Source organism: Psammomys obesus, unplaced genomic scaffold, assembly GCF_907164565.1.
Source record: "Psammomys obesus unplaced genomic scaffold, mPsaObe1.curated_primary_1811, whole genome shotgun sequence".
Classification (NCBI taxonomy): Eukaryota; Metazoa; Chordata; class Mammalia; order Rodentia; family Muridae; genus Psammomys; species Psammomys obesus.
This window is the reverse complement of record NW_026592666.1, coordinates 7336520-7358913: the sequence shown is the minus strand read 5'-3', so window position 1 is coordinate 7358913 and position 22394 is coordinate 7336520. Positions and strand designations below refer to the sequence as shown.

At 39.7% G+C, this 22394-nt stretch overlaps 1 protein-coding gene across 1 annotated transcript; it reads left to right on the top strand.

The window, feature by feature from the left end:
• The first annotated feature begins 9437 nt into the window (after positions 1-9437).
• Positions 9438-9701, top strand: LOC129682433 (keratin-associated protein 7-1). Its single transcript, XM_055614800.1, has one exon. The coding sequence runs from the start codon at positions 9438-9440 to the stop codon at positions 9699-9701; it is 264 nt and encodes an 87-aa protein (XP_055470775.1).
• The last annotated feature ends 12693 nt before the right edge of the window (positions 9702-22394 follow it).

The window sequence follows — 22394 nt, the reverse complement described above, 5'->3', positions numbered from 1 at the left end:
TAAAGTTTAGGCCTCCTGAGCTTTCACTGTTCTGCTTTGGCATGTCTATTGATACCATCCCTGTTAAGCTCACCTTTAGGCAGTCTTCTTGGTGAGACGTTGTGGCTGTAGCTTCTGACATTACCGGGAGACATAGTCTCACAGCCAACGACTTCATGTGACTTATATTTCAATAGAGGCAATATCAAGCAGTGTCCTTATTCTGGTCTGGGTTTCCAGAAAGCAAGGTCTCAGAGAAAAGGTTTCTGGAACCACTTCTTTGGCAGCTGGAACAAAGGAAATGGAGAGGTGAGCAGGAGGACTGGGGTTTTAAAAGAGGATATGTGATCAGGTTGACCACAGCTAAGCATTGTGCCAGACTCCACAGGTGCATTCTCCAAGATGCCTTGGCTAAAGCTTCATCTATGGGACATCACTTGCCCTCTTCCTGGATTGTCCAGTCAAGCACCGCCAAGACTCCTCAGGGTAGTGATAACTATTTGCAGAAAGAAGGATGCGGGGTCATAGTTTTGTGCCAGCTTGAGGCAGATTAGAATTTACAGCAAGAGGGTTCCTGTATGTGAAGTTGTACTTGTGGGACAGATGCTGAAGTACTTTGTAATTGATGCCCAGTAAAGACAGTCACTGATAAGGTACAGCTGATAAACAACAACCTCACATTTCTTTTTCAGCCTCATTTCTTCCTTATAGTCACTAAATTATTGATTCTTTAAATAACATATACATATAAATAAGTAAATAAAAGCAGGTAATATAATTAAATTCTTATTTTTCCAATAGTAATTAAGTTTTTTTTTTAAACTAATATGGCAACCTTTCCTCCAGATACATCACATAATTATTACTTGTGGAAGAAAGATGGGACAGCTACTGGGAAATCTAAAATAATAACTGATTAAATTTCTTATGTTTAAAATCTTTTAAACTTATATGAGTCCTTAAACATTTTTGTTTTATCTTGTTATAGAATCTTTTAGACTGTTTCAATAAACAATATTAAAATATGTTTAAAATATTTATTTATTGACATGTAATACTTTGCACATTTTGAGGTACAATGTAACGTTAACTTACTTGTGTATACTGTTTAACGAGTAATTTGGGACAATTAACATACTTACCATGTCTCAACTCTATCCACTCTTTGTGGAAGAGAGCAGTTAACCTCGTTTCTGGGAATTTTGAAATGCACGCTATCTTGTTGCTAACTCCAGTGTCTACAATGTGTCACAGAACACCAGAACAGCTTGTCTCTACTTGTCTGCAGCTGGGCCCCCCAGTGCTCAGCCCTTCCGTATTACCTCAGGACGGTGCCGGCTTTAAAGCTTGAGTTTTAAGAATTTCCCCCACCCCCTTTCACGTTTTTTGATATGTTGTTTTTATTTTCAGTAGCATACAGAATTGAAAAAAATAAAATTCTTCTGAATAGATGCATACGTTGTTTAATATTTTCATATTTATAAAGTTTCTAAAGGGCTTCCCATGAATGAGTTCTTGTGTTGTATCACATGACCAGAAAAAGTGATTCAAAGAAACTCACATTTGTTTGGGAGTCTGCTATGTAATTTATCCTTGTTCTGTTTGCTCTTAGGAAGAGTGTGGATTTTGCTGCGGCAGAATGGAATGTTCTGTGATGCACTTATTCTTATAGTCTTGCTATTTTGATTTTGTAGATATTTTCTTATCCTCTCATTTGTACTTGTAGTTTTCTGGGTTGGTTCTGGGTGATAAGCTTTTATTTTCAATTTTTATATGTGTTATGAGGTTTACATAAGAATCTTATAAAGTAACTTTGTTACTTTAAGAGTCATCGCAGAGTGAATGGAATTTTATGTAAGAAGTGGGAAATAGTAAGAGCTGGAGGGGACAGGAACTCCACAAGGAGAGCAACAGAACAAGATAATTTGAACACAGGGAACTTCCCAGAAAATCATACTCCAACCAAGGACTATTCGTGGAGATGACCTGGAACCCCTGCACAGGTGTAGCCCATGGCAGTTCAGTGTCCAAGTGGTTTACATAGTAATGGGAAGAGGGACTGCCTCTGACATAATCTGATTGGCCTGCTCATTGATCACTTCCCCCTGAGGGGGGAGCAGCCTTACCAGGCCACAGTAGAGGACAATGCAGCCACTTTTGATGAGAACTGATAGACTAAGATCAGAAAGGAGAGGAGAACCTCCCCTATCAGTGGACTTGGGGAGTGGCATGCATGCAGAAAGGGGAGGGAGGGTGAGATCGGGAGGGGAGGAGGGAGGGGCTTATGGGGGGATACAAAATGAATAAAGTGTAATTAATAAAAAATTAAAAAAAATTAAAAAATAAATAAATTACAATGTGGAAAAAATAAAAATAAAATAAAAAAGAGTCATCTTCTTATATTCTTTATCATTTTGTTGTAGCTGTGCTTGTTATCTTGAATTTTTGTTTTTAATTTTCTTACTGGCAATGTGGAAATTCATGTTTCAATATTAAAGTAATGGGGAACTCTGAAGCTGATTGTGGAAATTCATGTTTCAATGTTAAAGTAATGGGGAACTCTGAAGCTGATTATAAACTTTTACCTTTGATGATGCAGAAAACATAGCTCTCAGCTGAATAAAAGATAGTTTCTTCTAGAACCAAGTTAGAGTGAGCATGGCTGGGGAAGATAGTCTTCCTGGGATACAGGTTCCAACACAGAAGCAGTTTCATGGAGTAACAGAATAAAGGGATTTGTAAGTCGAGGCATTTAAAACTCCTTGGTGAAAACTAAGCAGACAGTAACATCAGGCAGAGGAATTCTAATCATCAGCCTTACATGCTACCTGGAGGCATTCCTAGCCATTCATTCCATTGGTGGAGAATAGGGTTTGTTAAATTAACATATGCCCAATTTTTAAAAAAATCTGTTTGTCAGGATATTAGGTTAACTATACTTGCTACTTAACAGGGTTCTAGCTACTACACAGATCTAGATGAAAATTGACTTATTTAGTTCAAGATAAATCACAGCAGGCTCTGGACCAGCAGTGTGCCAACCTCTTTACACTGATTGATGTTTTAATGAGCCCCTCAACCTTTGCCCACACAGTTCTTCCCAGGAATTTTCATTCACTATGTTTTATATATTTCATCATGTGTCCCAGAGAAGATTTCTTTGAGTTTATTTCCGTTGCATCATTGAGCTTTGTGGATCTGTTTGTCTGTCTCTCTCCCAAGACTTGGTGAAATTTGAGCTGTTATCTCAATAGTTTGTGTCCCTTTCCCTGTGGAACATCCTCAATGAGGATATTTGCTGGCTCAGTGACACCTCCTCTATCTTTGGTTTGCTTACTTTTTCTTTCATCCCTTCTTTTCCACTAACAAGTTTATCTCAAATCCCAGCCTTCAAATTCGGAAGCTTACTTCCTTATGCTTTGTCTAGTCTCTTATCACTGCTCCTGAAAATTATTTTGACTAGTGATTAGAATCTTCAGCTCCAAAATTAAGGAGTAAATGAACTCTAGCAAAAAGAACGCTAGCTCCCTGTTTGCCTCTTTGTTCAGATGAAAACTGTCTTGTGGACCTTGCTGCATGGCCAGTCTGTGTTTGCTGGATCTCACTGGCCCTCTCACTGCGATCATTGTGAAATCTGTTTCCAGCACTTTCCTTTCTTTGGGGTCAGTTGTAGGACAGTGAATGCCGTTCTTTGGCGATGCCATGCTTTTCTTTGTGTGTTTCTTTTATGTTACTCGTGTCCCTGTTTTCACACCTTTTCAGAGAGCTTTCCTAGGGAGAGACCTCTAAGGAAGGTTTTGTGTTAAGCTGCTGCTTGCGCGGGACGCGCTGCTTGTGGCTGCAGGTGGGTGCAGTTACCGGTCCAACGTAGTTTCTTAGCTGCGGGAATCTCATCAAGGCTCATGAACTCTTCAGTGGCCTCTTCTGGAGACTGGGCTGCTTCCTCAATGGGGGGGGGGGGGGTCAAATAGTCTCCTCACTGACGTTTGCTTGCTCAAGGAAATGCTGGAGATACTCTCTGCTGGGTCAAGGATCTTTGGCGGAGGGCCTGGTTAGGGGCTGCCTTCTTTCCAGTGAGTGTTGCGTGGTGCCCTCTACCTTGGACAGATTGCCACATTCTCAAGAGCATGCGGGTATCTGGTAGGTTTTGGGTCAAACATGGTTCCTTTTGCTGGGCAGAGGGGTACTATACGGGATTTGGTAGAAGGTCACTCTGTTTTAAAATCTGCCCTTCCTGGGCTCCAGTCATGACAGTGTGCTATTTGCATGGCACAGTGCAGTGGTGGTCTGTCCATCCCTTCCTTTAAAATACGTTCTAGTTGCTTGGTCTGTGCAAGGGATATAAACTATCTGTGGAGGTCGCAGCTTTGATGGACACATGTTGGATTTCCCCCTGCCAGGTATGAAGTAGTGTTACGCTTTCTAACCTGCAAACTTAGATGTGGCCAGACTTTCAGAAATGAGAAGAGGACGGAAACGGTGCTCGGTGTTCGCAGAAACTCGTCAGGAACTGGGTAGTGATGTTTGTGGCAGCATTCCCTGCCTGCCTTCAGCTCATGAAGGCTCTACTCCACCTTAAGTCTTGGATAATAATCATGTGCTCCAGAGACGCTTGCCAGCCAGAGAAAGAGGAGTGATGTGGATTTGAAAGCATGATGACTTGGGGTGGCTTGCTCCTACATCCAAAAGGAGCCTTTACTGGCTGGTGTGTTCAAAACAGCACAATGGTTTGTATATCTGAAGCGCTTTTCAAGCTGCCCCTTTTAAAGTTTTAATGACGTCGCAAATGCAGCATAGGGAAGCTGCTAGGATTATGCTGTAGAATAGATCACTTGGGTTTGAAGTTTGATTCTGCTGAGTGGTAAGTATGTCGCCTCAGGCAAGTCTCTTCAATTTTTCTGGAACTGGTTTTCATATAAAATACCATAATACTCACATCATAGCTTCACTGTAAAAATTAAATAAATTAGTGTTTGCAAAATTCATGGTACATCTCATTAATTTATCACTTAGCATTTTACTTGGAAAATATATAAATAAATCTTACATGGACTGTGTAGAGTAGAGCTTAACACAGAATTAGCTCTTCATGAATATTCATTATTACTGATATTTAAAATAAAAACCAAATATTGAATAATAATAAAATATTTGGCTGAGAGTTTGCTCCAGGAACGTCTAAGAGGACACAGGAAAAAAGCAAATGGGAGAAATGGATCTTTTTCTTTTTAGTTGGGTTAACTAACAGGTTGGTCAGGGAGATTTTTCTCCCTGGAGATTACTGGGCTCTTCTCAGTTTACCCCCCATTTCCAACTGGACAGGAAGCAGAGAGCACAGGGAATGGATAAGAGAAACAAGGCATTTCCATTGCTTATCTCTATCTCCCAGAGTTGACAGAAACAGGATTCATGCAACACCTGTGGAACATTCCTCCCCCTGTGAGATAAGTGGCTCAGGGCGTCTCACACAGTGACCAAACAAGGATGCTTGCTTAACATGTCTCACTGACCCTGGGGTTTATGACAATGGTTTTATTCATGAAAATCATGGGAGGTACAAGAACAATATTGAAGAGGACACCTCTATCTACACTAGTGTCCTAGCCTAGGGAGGGAACACCAGCCTACCTACAGAATCAGATAAAACAGAGATTGAGGGAATGTCCAGCCAATGCCTAGCCCAACCAAAAACCCACCCTATTGGAGAGTGCCAAGCCAGACACTATTAATAATACTCTGCTAAGCTTGCAGTCAGAGTTGTCCTCTGAGAGGCAGCGCCTTAAAACAGATGCTGAGATTCACAGCCAAACATTGGATGATGCCTATGGAGTCTTGTGGAAAAGTGGGAGGAAAGAGAAAAGTACCTGGAGATGACAGAAGCTCCACAAGAGAAACAACAGAGCCAACTACCCAGGACCCAGAAGGGCTTTCTGAGACTGAAGCATTAACCTAGGACCATGCATGAACTGGACTTAGATCCCCTACAAAGATGTAGCAGATGGACAGCTTAGGCCTCATGTGGGTCCTCTAGTAAGGGAAGTGGGGATTGTATCAGACATGGACTCACTTGGCAGCTTTTTTATCACTTCCCCTTGGCAGGACTGCCTTGCTAGGCCACAAAGGAAGAGGACATGCTCAGTCCTGATGCTGGGGTGGATGGGAAAGGGAGCTCCTCTTTTCTGAGGAAAAAGAAAGGGAGGAGGATGGAGAAAGGAACTGTGAGACTGGGATGGGAGGAAGATGGCTACAACAAGGATGTAAAGTGAATAAAAAAAATCACGCTGGTTGCAGGAGAGAAGAGCTCCTGGAATCATGAAATGGCAACATACGCCTTGGGAGGTTCTTCACCTGTTTCCGTTGGAGAACCCCAACCCCAAGTACAGACTCTGTAAACGAAATGCCACTGTCATCTTGTGGCAACATATCTGAGTTGCAGGTTCCAATGATCTGGCAGAAGGAACTTCTCAACAGCCACCATTCATTTTCAGTCAGTACTGCCTTTGCTTCCTCACAAACATGTCTCAAGTTTCCTGTGTTATCTTATGTAAAGTCCATATAATTCTCATCCTTAAGGCAAATATAACTTGTTTCTGTTTCTAAATTTTATTTATTTATTTTTATTGAAAATGATTTTTTTTTTTTTTTTTTTTACCCAGTGTATTCAGACCATGGTTTTTCTCATCTCATTTCCTTCAAGATCCTCCCCATCTCTCTATACTTCTAACTCGATGCCTTCTTTCTCTCTTTGAAAAACAAACTGGCAAATAAAAAAAAATTAAACAAACAAAGCAGAATAAAACAAAACAAACAAAAACAAACTAAACACAAAGTGTGAGAAACACACACATACATACATACACATCATACACACAACAACAACAACAACAACAACAACAACACAAAATTGAATGTCATAATATATAGGCAAAAGGTCAGTAAGGTAAAAAATGTCCAGACAAAGCATTATGAGACACAAAAACCTCCAAACATACCACTGAGTTCACCTGCACTGACCGTCTGCCGCTGGGCATGAGGCTTGCTTTAGGCACGATTCTTTGTAAGCAGTTGTCAGTTGGTGATAGCTTCTTGGTTAGGGATGGGGGCTTGTGTCCACCTCCCCCTCTCAGTGCTGGGACCCCATCTGGCTCGGGTCCGTGCAGGCCCTGTGCACACACCGCTTCAGTCTCTCTGAGATCATTTGTATATCGATCTTGTGTATTTAGAGGGCCTTGTCTTCTTCGTGTCCTCCCTGCCCTCTGGCTCTTACACTTTTGTCACTCTGTTTTCAGCAGGGTTCCCTGAGCCCTGAGTGGGAGGGAGGGGTCTGATGAAGACGCTCCACTGAGGACTGTGGTTCCAAGGTCTCTCACTCTTCACATTGTTCAGTTGTGGGTATTAACTCCAGCTGCTGTGGAGGAAGCTTCTCTAGGATGGCTGAGTGAGACTCTTATTCACAGTAAGAGTGTCGTGCGGTCTCATTTATTGATATGTTCCTTTAACAACACAATAGCATTTGGTTTCAGTCTAGGTCTGTGTGAGATAACATATATTTGTATATTATATATAATTGAATGAGCTAAAATGGTAAATATATATTATTAATTTACTCTTTTTCCTAAAAATAATTTGAAGATAATTTTGTTTCTTTTTCATTTTTAAACTTATTTTATTTATTTTTTTATTTGTTTTGCCTGCTGGAGTTACAGATAGGTATCAGCTGCCATGTGGGTGCTGGAAACTGAACCCGGGACCTCTGGACAAGCAGCCAGTGCTCTTAACCACTGAGCTATCTCTTCAGCTCCCAGTTTTGTTTCTTATATTCTGTAAATACAAATGTTCAAAAACTATAATAATTTTATGAAGCAATATCCACTTGTTCTGTAGATAGCTCTTTTTTTTTTTTCCTTCTTCATAGAACCCAAGAAAGAATCTCAGTAAATCAGTTCTGGTGGAAAAACTCATTTTGCCTATTGGATCCCATGGTTGTCCAATAAAAGCTAAATCTATGCCCACAGAACATTGTGTTTTGTACAGGGTCTCACTCTTGCCCAGGCTGGCTTTGAACTCGGCAGTGCTGGCCTACTAGGTACGCACTAAAAGGCCTGGTTAGACCCAGCAGCTTTGAAACTTTCCCTTTAATGAATACAGACTTTTATTCATGCAGGAGATTGGCTGCTTATTAACTGTTTAATTGGTACAGATTTAACATTTCAAACACAAATTTCGTATGATTCCCCTCACGACAAAGAATGATTTGCACATAATGCAGTGGGGAGCAGAAGAGAGCATTCCGCACCCTGAAATATAACTTGTATTTTTTAACTGGGTCATGGTGCTCAGGCTCGGTTTACTAGCAAACACAGAGAAGCAAATGTGGTACAACCTGACTTTGAAATGGGCATCGCTCCATTTAGCTCCAGCAAATCACTACCACAACAAGATAGTTTGGTAACGTTTAAGATGATCTACAAGTAAAGGCTGTATGTTTGCCATAAAAAAATAAAATATGTGTTAACAAGAAAGATGCTCATAAAAGAGACAGATGGAAACTGCTGGTAGACTTTTCTTAGCTATCTTATGTGGTGCCCTTACAGTCTCTATGAAAGCATTTGTTCAGTTTTAATTAAAAAGTTTATACATGTGTTTCTTCCTCCAGCTTCTCGCCCCCCCCAACATGTATTTCCTATATCCTTTCCAACGTCATGTCTTTTAAAAGAATTGTTCCGATGATTTTTTTATGGTAATGCTGCTGAAAATGAAAAAAAGTATTGAGATGAATTTATGTAAAACAAACCAAGCTGTTTAAAAGCCAGCCAGCCATTCAGTGGCATCTAATATATTCATACCAATCTGCAGCTACTTCTTTTACCTGATTCTAACTGATGTTCTCCACCACCAAATGAAACCCTGCTCCCAAGTGCCAGTATTTTGGAGTGATGCAAGAAGCTAACTTCATGAGGTTTATAATGTTTGTCTAATGTTTTAGAATGATTTTAGCCAAGACTCAGAGATTTCAGAGAGTGTAAGTGTTGGTTTGGGTGCTTATATTTTTGTTAAAGCTGTTTTAGCCTAGTGATGTCAACTGGGAGGGGTTTATAAGCAAAAGACTTAGAGCCTTGGATGACGCAATGTTGCAATGAGGACAGTAGTTAAAGGGGCACTGATGAAAAGAATTCAGTGGCATGTCAGGGATGCTCACTGGCTTTGAAGGTAGCTCACATTCCTTTGTAAACAGAAAAGCCAACAAAAATGTGGGCAGAGTATGCTGGGTCTTTATGCACATTTTATTGGAAAATAATAGGCTTATTTATGCAAATTTGTGGTAAGGTGTGCAGGGACTGGTGTGTCATGGCCAGCAGCTCAAGGTATAAAAGGTCGACTGTGGAAGAGATGCTCCATTCACACTTGCCTGACTTGTTCTTCACAGTCTATCCAGATCTCCCTCCACATCTACCACCATGACTCGCTTTTTCTGCTGTGGAAACTACTTCCCAGGGTATCCTTGCTATGGAACCAACTTCCATGGGACCTACAGAGCTACCCCCCTGAACTGTGTTGTGCCTCTGGGTTCTCCCCTGAACCACGGCTGTGGAACCATCTACAGCTCCCGCAACTTCTGTTATGGAGGTGTTAGTAACTTCAACAATCCAGGCTGTTGCTATGGCAGCAGCTTTTACAGGCCATGGGGCTCTGGCTCTGGCTTTGGCTACAGCACCTACTGATGGACTGATGGCTCTGAAGACCACAGGACCCTCCACCAGTTACCTTCAAAAGGAACAACCTGAAAAGCAGTGTCTGCCTTCCACCCTCCCATGTGTTTGGAAGATACTGAGGTCTGGTTCATCAGTGATGCTGAGCAGGACATCAGTGCCACGCTGAAACTCATCTACAGCCGAGAGAAACAAGACACTTTTTAACAAGGGACTGAAATCCAGCCGTGCAGGAGGTAGCTTACCTCCAAGGTTGTTCTTCTCATATATTAAACTCCATCAACCTAAATGTGTTCCCAGTTCGGGTGTGTGGGCAGGGTCTTACTGTTAGTCTCCCAATAAATCTGTCTCATTCAGCATGCATCTTCTTGTTCTGGTCTTTTATTTTTGCTGTGTTTTGTATGCTCTTGAATGTATCAAGCATTTTAAACCTCTAATGGCTGATTTAAACTAAAGTTTATGTGTGATCTGTAACTGATGATAACTTTTCTCCTTCAGGATTGTGCATAGTACCTTCCAGCAGTGAGGAAGCTAGCCAGTAGGGGTGAAGCTTCCAGGTCAGTTCCAGCTTGATTTCTTCATGTTCTATGAGCCAAGTATACGGTATCTTCAGTAATGGGGTTCTGGAGGGTAACCAAGAGCAACGGTAGTAGTAGCCATAAAGTTGGTGGTCTACAGGTCTTCACTGGCTGGGAACTCCAAAATAAGTAACCCAGCCCTTACATTTGACTTTTTATTTGGTAGCCTCTGGTGCCCAGGAGGGCCATTGTTGCCCTATTTTAACTCTTTGTGTGTGCATAAAACATGTCTATGAGTGCAAAGGTTGTATAAACATCAACGAGGTAAGATCAACTTTCTTATTGGATTTAAGTTCCATTCCACAGGGTGAAACTCATACCAGGCACTATTATTGGGCAAAAACCCTGGAGGAGAACCTCCTATTATTTTACTGAGTGGATTTAGTATTTAATCAAGTGCTAATGATATAGTTATACCCACAGATCAATGTATCTCTCAACATCTTGGAACTTGAACTTGCAGTAGATAGCGATTAATACAAACACCCCCAACTGGCAAAGTGCAGAGAATAAGAGACCACAGGATGCTTACCCAGGAGGGAACACACACACCGCATCTCCTCCGTCCAAGGCTCGAGGACCATTGCAGAAGAGGAGACAGAGCAAATGATGAGCCAGCTGATGACTATATGGAAACTGTGTCTTATGGACAGAGCAGGGAAGACGTGCATATGAATTCACAGTGGCTGTGACAGAATGCATAACACCAGGTAAGGCCAAGTCGAAGAAAATCTCAGCATGTAGCCAGGATCCGTAAAAATCTCACCACAGCTGTAAGGATATTGATAATTATCAGCTGCCGAGAAAGGAGAGAAAGTTTCCTCTAGAGTGTCTAGTGGTCAGTTGGCCACACAGCAGAGGAAGACACTACATCCAAGAATATTTGGGCAGCATAAACTGGCCTTGAAGGACTCACAAAACAAAACAAAACAAAGGAGGACACAAAGTTGGGTGGGCAGAGAAAAGTAAATGGATATCGTGCAGAGGGGCCAAATATGGTCAAAACACATTGTGTGACTTTCAAAGAACTAATAAAAATAAATATAAAAGAGAAATCCCCCAGACTTAATCCAAACACACTAACTTGTTATTTGTCCTTGTTTATTATAAACATAGAAAAAAATTTACATACAAAAAAGTAAAAATAAAACATTTCTTTAATTACTCAAATAGTTTAGTTTGGATTCATTATCCCCCCAGTATCTGTAATCTTTGCTTTTGTGAGAACTGAATACCATAGACTGATGGGTAAATTACAATTAACTGGATTTAGCTAAGAAATTCCTAAGACGTTATCAATAAAGTGATACCAACTGTTGAAATCATAGAGTGTGTCTTCCCCAGTAGGTGGATTTCATTTTCTCCAACTTCTTTGCCCCTGACTATACAGCTATCTTTAATAAAAATGAAGCTTTACCCTCTGGAGTGATAGTTACAATCAAGAGCACTTGAGATGGCATCTGGCGGGCACTGATAGAAGGTGCCCTGTCTTGTTTTCAGCTTATGTTCTGAATTAAAGGCCATTCATTCATATGCCAGGTGTTTATTAGACTACTACTCTAAATTGTTAATTTTGCTTTATAAGAATAAATATGGTGTAATTCATTATAAATGCCATATATTGCTGCATTAAGAGGTTTTGGCTCTGGCCACTGTGCTTAGCATTTTGAGACTAGATAAGCTCTTCAAGCAGGTAGAGTCTGACTTGGAATCTGACTGTCTTCAAGAGAGAGAATTCATCCATTCATCATAGGTACTATGACATGACAACACTGAGCCTTGCTCTAAGTTCTAGGGCACAGAGATAAAATAAGGTCCCTGTAGGTATTCACTATTTAAATATAAAAAGCATTAAAAGGGTGTTAATTCCACTCTTTAATGCATAAAGGGCAATAACAGACTCATTTTTAAAAAGTCAATCACTCTGTGCAATTTATATTGAGGCAAGGTTCTTTGCTAATGCTTTTCCTCCAAACTGCAGTGCATACTCTGGTGTCTGGAGCGGTTTCTGATACCTCCCTTCCCCTCAGGAACCAACACCATTTAATGTATATCTCTTTAGTATTCTTCAGTACGGATCAGTTCTCAGCATTTGTATTTCTGGGCATCAAGCAATTTGAAAACATATGGACCAAATGCTTTGCTGAATGCTCTTGACTTTACATTTACTCATGTGGCGCATCTTGCAGAAACACCATCGGAATGAACCACATCCTCAGTGCACCCCACCGGAGCTCTGTTGTATTGGCTTATCCAGATATGGTTGATATTATCAGTTCATCTCATTAAAAAGAGATTTCCTTCCATTTTCTCCACTATAAAGTTATTTCCACATGTAAAATTAGTATCTTTAAGTCTTATTGTATTCATCATTTGGTATTATACCATAAAAAGTGCTTTTCAGCCAGGCACGGTGGTGCACACTTGTAATTCAAGCACTCAGGGGGACAGAGTCAGGTGGATCTCTGTGAGTTGGAGGCCAGCCTGGTCTACAAAGCAAGTCCAGAGCCAAGGCTACACAGAGAAACCCTGTCTCCAAAAAAAAAAAAAAAAAGAAAGAAAAGCTTCTCTTTATTGTGTTTGTTTATTTTTTATTTCAATCAATATTGACACTGGTTCATAGTTTCTTATTTTATTCAATTATTTAAATTAATCAATATTGTTGATAAATTTGATATACAAAATATTCTGGATGTGGAGTACAAAACAGCATTCATACTGGCTCCTATGTCTAATGGAAATGATTGCTTTACTGTTGAACTATTTCTCTTCTTAGTGATTCGACAAAGTAGTCCAAGAGATCATCTTGACTTTTCTAAATTCTGGTTGTGGATATAGGGATTTCCCTAGAATCCTGAGTTCTTTCAGTGAGGATGAATTTAGAAAGTAAAATACACCTATGTTAAGTGTTTCCATTGCTGTGCTCTCATTGTTGTGCATTCTCATCGACATCCCATTATATGCTGGAGCAATCATTCTCAATATTGCACACAATCCTCTCCTATTTAAGAATGACATGTTCTTGAGATGCTCTAGATGGCTACACATAGGGACAGTGCTCAGTGACAAGCAGGATTCATATTAATGCAAGGGAGAGTAACCTTCAGGATGGTGTTCTTCAAACAACAGACAGCGAAGCACAGGTCACTAGCGACCTTGATAATTTTCATCCCCAGTCTTCAGCTGGATTTTCTTCTCTGCTACCTTGTCTCTGTTTCTGATCTAATCCTAGCATTTATATTAATATTGTCTCTGAATTTGCAGGGAACATCTGCTTACTCCTCATCTTTAGGTTCTTTTATCTGTGAATTTTTAAATATTATAATTTATTTACAATATGTATATGGGTGTCTGGGGCTGACAACTTGCTACTGAATAATCTATCATGGGATTGTCTCTGGGAAAACTGGTTCTCCCTGTTTCAGCAGCCATTAGTTGTCAATAGCTCTTTTTCTAGGGGTGGTGCCTTGTGAGATTCCCCCCCTCCCCTGTTACTGGCATTAGAACCAATATTGTCATTACACAGGTTTTGCCTGGGTAACCATACTGTTGTTATTTCTTGGGCGTAGCTGCTCTGCCATATGTAGAAGATATGATCTTGAAGTAAATACTCTGTTTCTTTGGCTCTTACAATATCTCTGATATTCCCTGGGGCTTGTACAGCTCTCAGTTCATTATTCTCTCATAGTTTGACTAGTGGATTTCTTTAGTAGTCTCCATTTGCTACCCCAGTCAGAGCCCTCCGCATTTTCCTATTTCTCTCCTCATAGCCCCCATTTTCTACTAACCTTCCTCTAGAGGTTTTCCAGCCTATTATGATCCCCCTTTACATTCCTGGTTTCTTTGTTTATTCCAGGTTATTTATTTAAATCTAAGACCCACAAGTAAAAGAGTACATTTGTCTTTCTGGATCTGGTTTAACTTAGTCTTCATATATTCTAGTTCTATCTATTTAACTGCATCTTTATTGCTGAAAGGAATCTCACTATGTGTGTGTACCACATTTTCATTATTAATCCAGTAAGTGAAGGACATTCAGGTTGTTTCCATTTCATAGCTACTGTGAGTAGAGCTGCAATCAATATAGCTGAGCAAATGTGCATGAGATATCAGTTTCTTTAGGCTGATTCCAAAGAGTGGAATAGCTGGGTCATATGGGAAATCTACTTGTAGTTTTTGAAAGATTTCCACGTTGATCTCCATAGTGGCTGAACCAATTTGCAGTCACATCAGGCGTGAACAAGTTTACTTTGCCCACATTTTTACCAGTGTTCATTGTCAGTTGTTTTCCTTATCTTGGTTATTATGATTCCATCTTATCCAAGTAAGTAATTTAATTTGTATTTCCCTAATTGCTAAGGATTTTGAGCACTTAAAAAAGCTATTTCTTAGTCATTTTTATTTCTTCTTTTAAGAACTCTCTGTACATATCTATAGCCCACTTTTTAATTGGGTCTTTTTTTATTCTTTGATTTTTGAACTCTTGAAGGATGAATAGGAAAAACTCTGAAGACTTTAACTGGGAAGAAGAGAGAGAAGAAAAGAGGGAAGATATCACTCCTCAATACCTGAAGAGAATGGGAAGCAAGAGGGATAAATAACACCAAGGATGTTTGAAAGTGCCACAAGGAAACACCATATGTTTGCTTAAAAATACATATATTTTATATGCATTTGTATGTACACACACACACAAGGTTAAAATGAAGTTATTTCATTTGTGGTGATATGCTCTTCCCAAAGTCACATACTATTTAACAAAGCACAGGAGTCCTCTGAATTCACAAGATTCCAAAATTAATAAAGGCATTGCCCTTGGCTTCCTCCAAGAACTTATAGGCAAGAGCCCAGCTGCTGAAGATACTGCACACTTCAAAATCAGGATTTGGAGGAGTCAAGCTGGAACTGACCTGGGGAACTCCTTCCTGAGAACAAGTTTCTGTAGTATCTGAAGGCGCAAAGTAAGCACTAAGAGAAAGAAGCCATGCTGCTGCTTTCAGAAATCCACCTCCTCCTGATTGATGCTGTCATGGCAAATCTTTCTGGCTCATGACAGTATCATACAGCATTCGTAGTGCTTTACAACCTATAAAATGTATGAATATAATTTTTATTTAAATCTGACAAAAAAGTTTCAGTTGAAGAAATTGATAAAGATTGATTTGTCCCATTGGTTAAATATTTAGCAAATGGGAGAACATGTTTTGAACTAATAATACCAAGATGAAGTCTTCTGATGCCCCACATGCCTACTGGTTTGCCATTAATAAGAAGAGAAAAACATCAGCTATGTTCTTTCCAGTTTACTCATTGTCAAGATGTTTCAGGATAGTCACATGCTGGAAAAATCAATAATTATTAGTCTCCATTTTTAATCTCAATGCCAACTCCTGTGGCATTTCCTTCTCATTATGTCTAAGAAATGGTATAAAACCTTTGTTCCTAATATTTCTGCCTTGATTCACGCTTCATCATTTCTTGGTTAGATTGTTGATTTAGCTGTAGGTCTAATCTACCTGGTGGTCCTTAATCCCTCTTCCATAGATAGACAAAGCAAGATAAATAGATAAATAAAATCGTGTAGTTAGTTTCATAAGTTGTTTATGAATTTTAAATTTTCCTTATAGTTTCAAGGAAACAGAGCAATTGGAGGCACGTAAGAGCCCACTCTTTTCTCTAGGCTCAGTGCCACATCCCTTTATTCTTTATTCTGATGTAGGAAGTTTTATAATTCTTTGTTTTCTTCTATCCTCCTCCACCTTTTTTTTTTTTTTTAAACTTCTACAGAGCCTACAGAAGTTCTTACTCAATTTCTGGTAACTTCCCCTGCTTCAGTTTAGAAGTTAGGGCTCAGTTTATTAATATTGCCCCCTATACACTGAAGGAATTTCCACTGGAGATACTCCACCAACTGCAGAAATATACATTTACTCAGATGAAGTTGGATCTATTAACCTGTTGCCAAAGTGGAGACCACACGGCATAAGAAACTGCAGGGCAACTCACCGGGAAAGTGTCTGCAGGGTATTGTTATAGAGTATAGACTTGGATTAAGAGCTCTGGAGGACTTTAATGGAGGTAGGAGCACCATCTGGATTAGTTAATATATTAGTTTTATATCTCTCTTATAACTTCCAAAGATTTAGCAGCTTAAGACAACACGAGCTCATTTTCTCACAGTTCTAGAGGTCGGGCGTTGAAAATGGTCCTTCTTGGCCTCAGAGATGAGGTCATTGAAATGTTCACAGTTGTTTCAGAGTTCTTAGAAGATAGTTGGTGATTTTCCAGCTTTTATAGGAACCCATCATTCTCAGCTTGTGCACCTCCACCCTTAGTCAAAGAGAGCTGTTCATAACTTTAAGATTCTAGCACTGGCTTCCCTTGTTTCCTCTTCCACTTATAAAGGTTCTTGTTATTCCATTTGGGACAACTCAAAGTTCAATAACTGCCCATCTCAAGGCCAATCATTTCCAACCTTAATTTCTGCTGTGTGAGCAGCATGTTTGTACATCCCAGAGATTAGAGTCCTTGCTCTCCAAGAGACCATAACTATGCAGTCCCTCAGGTGCTGTCAGGATGGGCGTTTGAACCATAATTCATTGTATTAATAAGTTTTACTTAAGGGATAGAACAAAGCTCACAATGTAATTGCTGTAATTATTACTGTGTCGGGTGTAATGTTCTTGCTCTTTATCTTCAGACATGGTATAGGATGGTCCTTGCAGTTTGTATTGCTCTCTCATTGTCTTTGGCTGACTGCGTCTGACTTGGAGTTCTAAAGGTTGTGCATGAGAAGAAAGGAATGGATGCCCTATTTGATGATCAGTGTTTCTGGGCTGCTAGTGATTTTTTTCCCCTAGCAGTGCCTTCATTAACTGACAGCTCTGATTTTCTCAATGTTTTGTACACATCATAAATATCTCCAGGACAAGCAAGGTGTTTTATTCAGTGTCATATTTTCTATCTTTACTAAATATTAGTTGAAGTAACCCAATTATTTGAAATTTTGTAGAAAAAGTCTAATCCATTTCCACTTCCTTAAAACTACTGTCAAGAAACACAGACATCATTGGCAGGCCTGTCCAGTGCAGTATCTTGAGAACCTCTGCTGTTAAATTGGACTTTCTACTTTAATAAGGTTCTCAGGTGATTTGTGTGCACATAAAATCTGAGCACTGGCCCTGTCTTATTGATTTTTATCCCAAAGGCAGAAAAGAAGAAGACACATTTCACTGTTGATTCTTAAAGTGCTGGTAAAGGTATTGCCATCTTCATCAAAAAGAAAGTTTTCTTTTCAAAATAATTTTTATTATAATTTTGTTCTGTTTTTATTGCTATTATGGGAAAACTAGATCATGTTATTTATTTTTGAGGAGAGTATAGGAATGACACTTATAATTGGAGCAGGTGAGACATGTTAAATAAGGAAAGGCTTTCTTGGTTCTAAGGCTTGCGAGGGAGGAAACTGGGTATTCTACAAAGCTTCTAAGTGCATTAAGTACTGTTGTCTCTGACAGAATGCTGTTATTTCTTAGACAATAATTTCATTTTAGTGTTTTGTCTCTGAGCTTTCCGACATTACCTTTGAGAATGCAACTTGCTCTATGCTATACAGTTTATTTATTTATTTTTTTGTCTTTCTAATAATGCTCCAGTCCCAGCAATCTTTTCCAAATGCATGGCCTATTATTGCCATTTTGAAGTTTCTATGTTTGAGGCACCAAGATGAGGCTTCACACCTGTTAAGTCTTTCCTTATGAACAATTCAAAAGTGTGTGTGTGTGTGTGTGTGTCTGTGTGTACAGATGTGCTGAAGCCAGAGGTCAACATCATTTACCAATCCTCAGGAACATTCTTTCCTTGGTTTTGTAAGACGGAGACTCATTGGCATTTGTCAGGTAGCCTAGGGTGGCTGTATAACCAGCTCTGGGCATCCATCCACCTGTCTCCACAAGTCCCAAGTTCTGTTCATGTGCAGCTTTCTATGTGGGTCTCGGGGCCCACGTAGAAACTAAGGTCCTCATGCTTGGTGACAGCACTTTACGAACTGAATGACCTCCCAACCACAACATCCTTAAATTGTTAGAGAAACTTTGACACATTAGTTATGCTCTTCATTTTTAAAGTTAAAATTTAAATTTATTTTCATCATGCATTTCATCACGCATTTTGGCTGGTAATGAAAAAATGATGCTGGCAGTTGTTGGACCTTGCCATTGCTCTTGCTATTTTGTGAGAATATGGACATGATAGCAATGATCATGAGAGGGAAACTCCATATGCCTCCCAGAGGCCAGTGAATGATTAATTGATGCCAGACTTCGTTCAGCAGTGACCCTGTCTTAGTTAAAGTTTAAGTAACTTTACTCTACCAACTAACTCAGCTTGCAGCTTAAACTTTATGTTTCATTTTCAGAAAGTGGCTCTAGTGCCACTTCCATGTTATGTAAGAAGACCTTAGCTCTTTCAGTTCCAAGAATAGGATGGATTCGAAGAGTGATAATCTTAGCCCACTCATGATAAAAAGCTCTTAACCCCAAAAGGAGAAGCTATGCCTTCTTTAAAATACCTTTTTCATGTTGGTATGAATCACACGTGAGGTTTTTTCCTGGCAGGAGTCATGGAGCCTATTTCACACCCAGGCATTGTTGTGGTGTTGTGTTATTTCTTAAGAAAAACCACACAACTTCTACATCAAATAGTAAGCCTTACTAATGAAGCACATGCTTGACAATTAATGATCCAGTCCCACCCAGGTGTTTACCCCCAAAGTGCTGAGGTAGTAACATACTGAAATGCTGTCTCTGAGTAGCACCTAGGCTTGTTCAGCAGTTTCTGATGCTATCAAGTGACACATTTTTAGCATATGCCCAGTAGTTATATAATCATCGCACATGGTGTGTGTGTGTGTGTGTGTGTGTGTGTGTGTGTGTGTGAAAGAGAAAGAGAGAGAGAGAGAGAGAGAGAGAGAGAGAGAGAGAGAGAGAGAATCATGTAGCCCAAACTGGCTTCGAACTCACTCTGAACAAAAGGATAGCTTTAGTCTCCTGAGGCTCCTGCTTCCAGCTCCCATGCGCTGGGGTAACAGGAGTGCAGAAACACTCCTACTATGCCAGTTTATTTAGCTAGATTGGACTTGGTGGCACCTTGACTTTAGCTCTATTGACACTTGCACTAGATTATTCTTGTTGAAGAGAGTGGTCCTGCACATTTCAGGATGGTTTAAAGGACCTGTAGTTTCTCCCAGATGCACAGCAAGTAACACACTCCTTCCTCCCAGGCTTGACAAAAATGCCTCCAGACATTGTAAACATCCTGAGGAGGGCAAACTTGCTTACAATAAATCAAATCACCTCTGCGTACAAAGCCTAGTTATGACCGGGTCTCCTTTTAGTCCTTTATTATTTTCGATTTTGTTAGAGAGGATGTCTTCAAATACCTTCCTATTTATTCCCTTACAATTCACAGGGAACTGTGAATTGCTCTAGGTATAACCAAATGCCATTTTTTTGGAATCACCCAGTCTCCCATGAAGAGGAAGATTTCTTGGTCCTACCCTACACACATGGCAGCATGAGGTAGAAAAGATACACAGAGATAGAACGGAGAAACATTTGTTCTAAAGAGGTTCTTGGGAGGTTCTCGTGCCGGCTACCATTTCAATCTGTGATGGTGCTCGGACACCATAATATGCAGATTATGGTTTCAGCAATTCTCTGCTGTTGGCATCTCTGCTTTCTCTTTTGAAGGAATGGGAGGTGGGAGTTCATTAGTTGATCCTAGCAGGATTGTAATGAGGCGAGCAAAAGTGTATCCCATAGAGACATGCCTAAGTGAGCAACCCCTGAATTGTAATCTTGGCTTATCTGTGGCTGTGAGGGGAGTCTCATGCAGTGCACAAAGTGAGAAGTCCTAGGAGGTCAGCTCAGCTCATTTTGCAGTTGAGAAACTTGAGCCCTAAAAAGTAATTTGCCTATATTCTCACAGCGAGTGTGTGGCCAACTTAGGCCTAGACTATTCTTTCATGAATTAATTCAATTACTATTTACTGAAAACCTACACTGAGGCCAGTAATGATCCAGATACAAAGAAATCCATTGCAATTAAAAATATTACTTTTGTTGCCATGGAAACAAGCAGATCGCCCCAGTCATGCTTAAATGGTGGCTGCTCTTAGTAACTCATGTGTGAGAAAGATGCCGGGCTGACATGTGATTCTATGTAAATGCTAGCTGGAGGGGGTTGGAAGCTGTATCAAAGGAAGTGAAAGAGCTAGTATCTGAAGGTTGCAGAGATAAGAACAGTTCCTTGCCGAGAAACACCACAGGCTGAATCTTGAAAGTGAGCAGATACATGATAAGTCTGAGGACGAAGAAAACACAGAGAATCTTTTGTTTTCTTTTGTTTTGAGATAAGGGCTCAGCACCTAGGCCTGCCTGGCTGCAACTCACTATGCAGACCAGGCGGCCTCCAATACACAGAGAAGAGTGCCTCTTCCTCTGAGTGGTAGGGTGAAAGGCACATGCCATCTTGCCTTGTTCAATCACAAGGAATCTTTAGTGTGAGTTGGAGGCTTTTATACAACTGTAAACTGAAGATACGATTTTTATTCTAAGAGTTGTGGATATTACCAAAATAGTTTTGGTTTCTAAGAGTGCTATTAGCTTATTTTTCTGTCTTATTCAGGTGCATTCCTTCTCAATCTAAGTTGTTAGGAGTTCCCACCTCCCACAAAAGCTGTAATGTCAGATTTCTTTTCAACATCTGTTAAGATGCTCAAGTGCCCTGAACCCCTCACTCTATCTTGGCATGCATCACATTTATTGATTTGCATAAGTCCTATGGGTTAGGGTGTTTTTATAAAGCTGCTCAACTGAATTTGCTAGGATTTTACTGAGTAGTTTTGCATCTGTGCTCATGGTTTATAGTTTTCATGGCCTGTGGAGTCTTGTCTGGCTTCCCTATCAGGTGACACTGGCTTTGATGAATGAGTTTGGAAGCATTCCTGCCACTTCGGTTTTGGAAAGAGTTTGAGAAGCATTGTTGTCAGTTCTTTTTTCAGCAGTGAAGTCATGGTCTTCCATGCTTTATTTTATTTTTTATTTTTTTAATCAATATATTTCATTATTTTTTTCTATTAAAACTAATTATTTTTTAATTAATTACACTTTATTCATTTTGTATCACCCCATAAGCCCCTCTCTCCTTCCCTCCTGGTTCCACCCTCCCCCCCTTTCTGCATGCATGCCCCTCCCCAAGTCCACTGATAGGGGAGGTCCTCCTCTCCTTATTTATGATCTTAGTCTATCAGTTCTCATCAGAAGTGGCTGCATTGTAAGAGTTCTAGGTTATCTCCACGGATAGTCCTTGGTTGGAGTATGAGTTTCTGGGAAGTTCCCTGTATTCAAATTATCTTGTTCTGTTGCTCCATGCTTTATTTTTTGGGAGATATTTTGCTATGATTTTCTCTCACTTTTCATTATTAGAATATTCATATGAATATTCATATTTATTATTAGAATATTCATTATCTTTCTTCTCTATTTTTGGTAGGTTGCATGATATAGGAATTAACATATTTCTTTTAGATTATTCAACTTTTTGACCTATAATTGTTTATAGCAATTTTTAGTATTCTTTATTTCTGTGTGATCGGTTATAATAGCTTTTCTTGTGTTTCTCATTTATGCAAATCTTCTTTTATATTGTCTAGAAAAAGTCTTCCAATTTCATTTTATAAAAACAACTTTGTTGATGTTTCTAGATGACTTCATTTATTTGTACTCTAATCATTATTTCCTTTCTTCTACAAACTTTGGGCTCTGTTTGATTTTCTGATTCTTTAGCCTGTGAAGTTTATTTGTTTGTAGTTTCTTTTTTTCTGTAAATGTTTAACTTTTTATTATTTCTTTGTGAACTTCATATCATGCACCCCAATCCCACTTATCTCCCCGTACCTTTGTACCTACCATCCACACTGGAAACCTACCCCTACTCCCCAAGAAAAACCTCATTGTGGAAGCTGTAGTATGTCACAGTGTGTCCCACACTTCTTTGATTTCAAATATTCACTGCACTGAGTTATTGGTCTGCTTTGAGACCTCTGGCTTCTGCTACACTATCAATA

Coding starts and splice junctions, on each gene's coding strand:
- LOC129682433 (XM_055614800.1), top strand. CDS start 9,438: ATGACTCGCTTTTTCTGCTGTGGAAACTACTTCCCAGGGTATCCTTGC.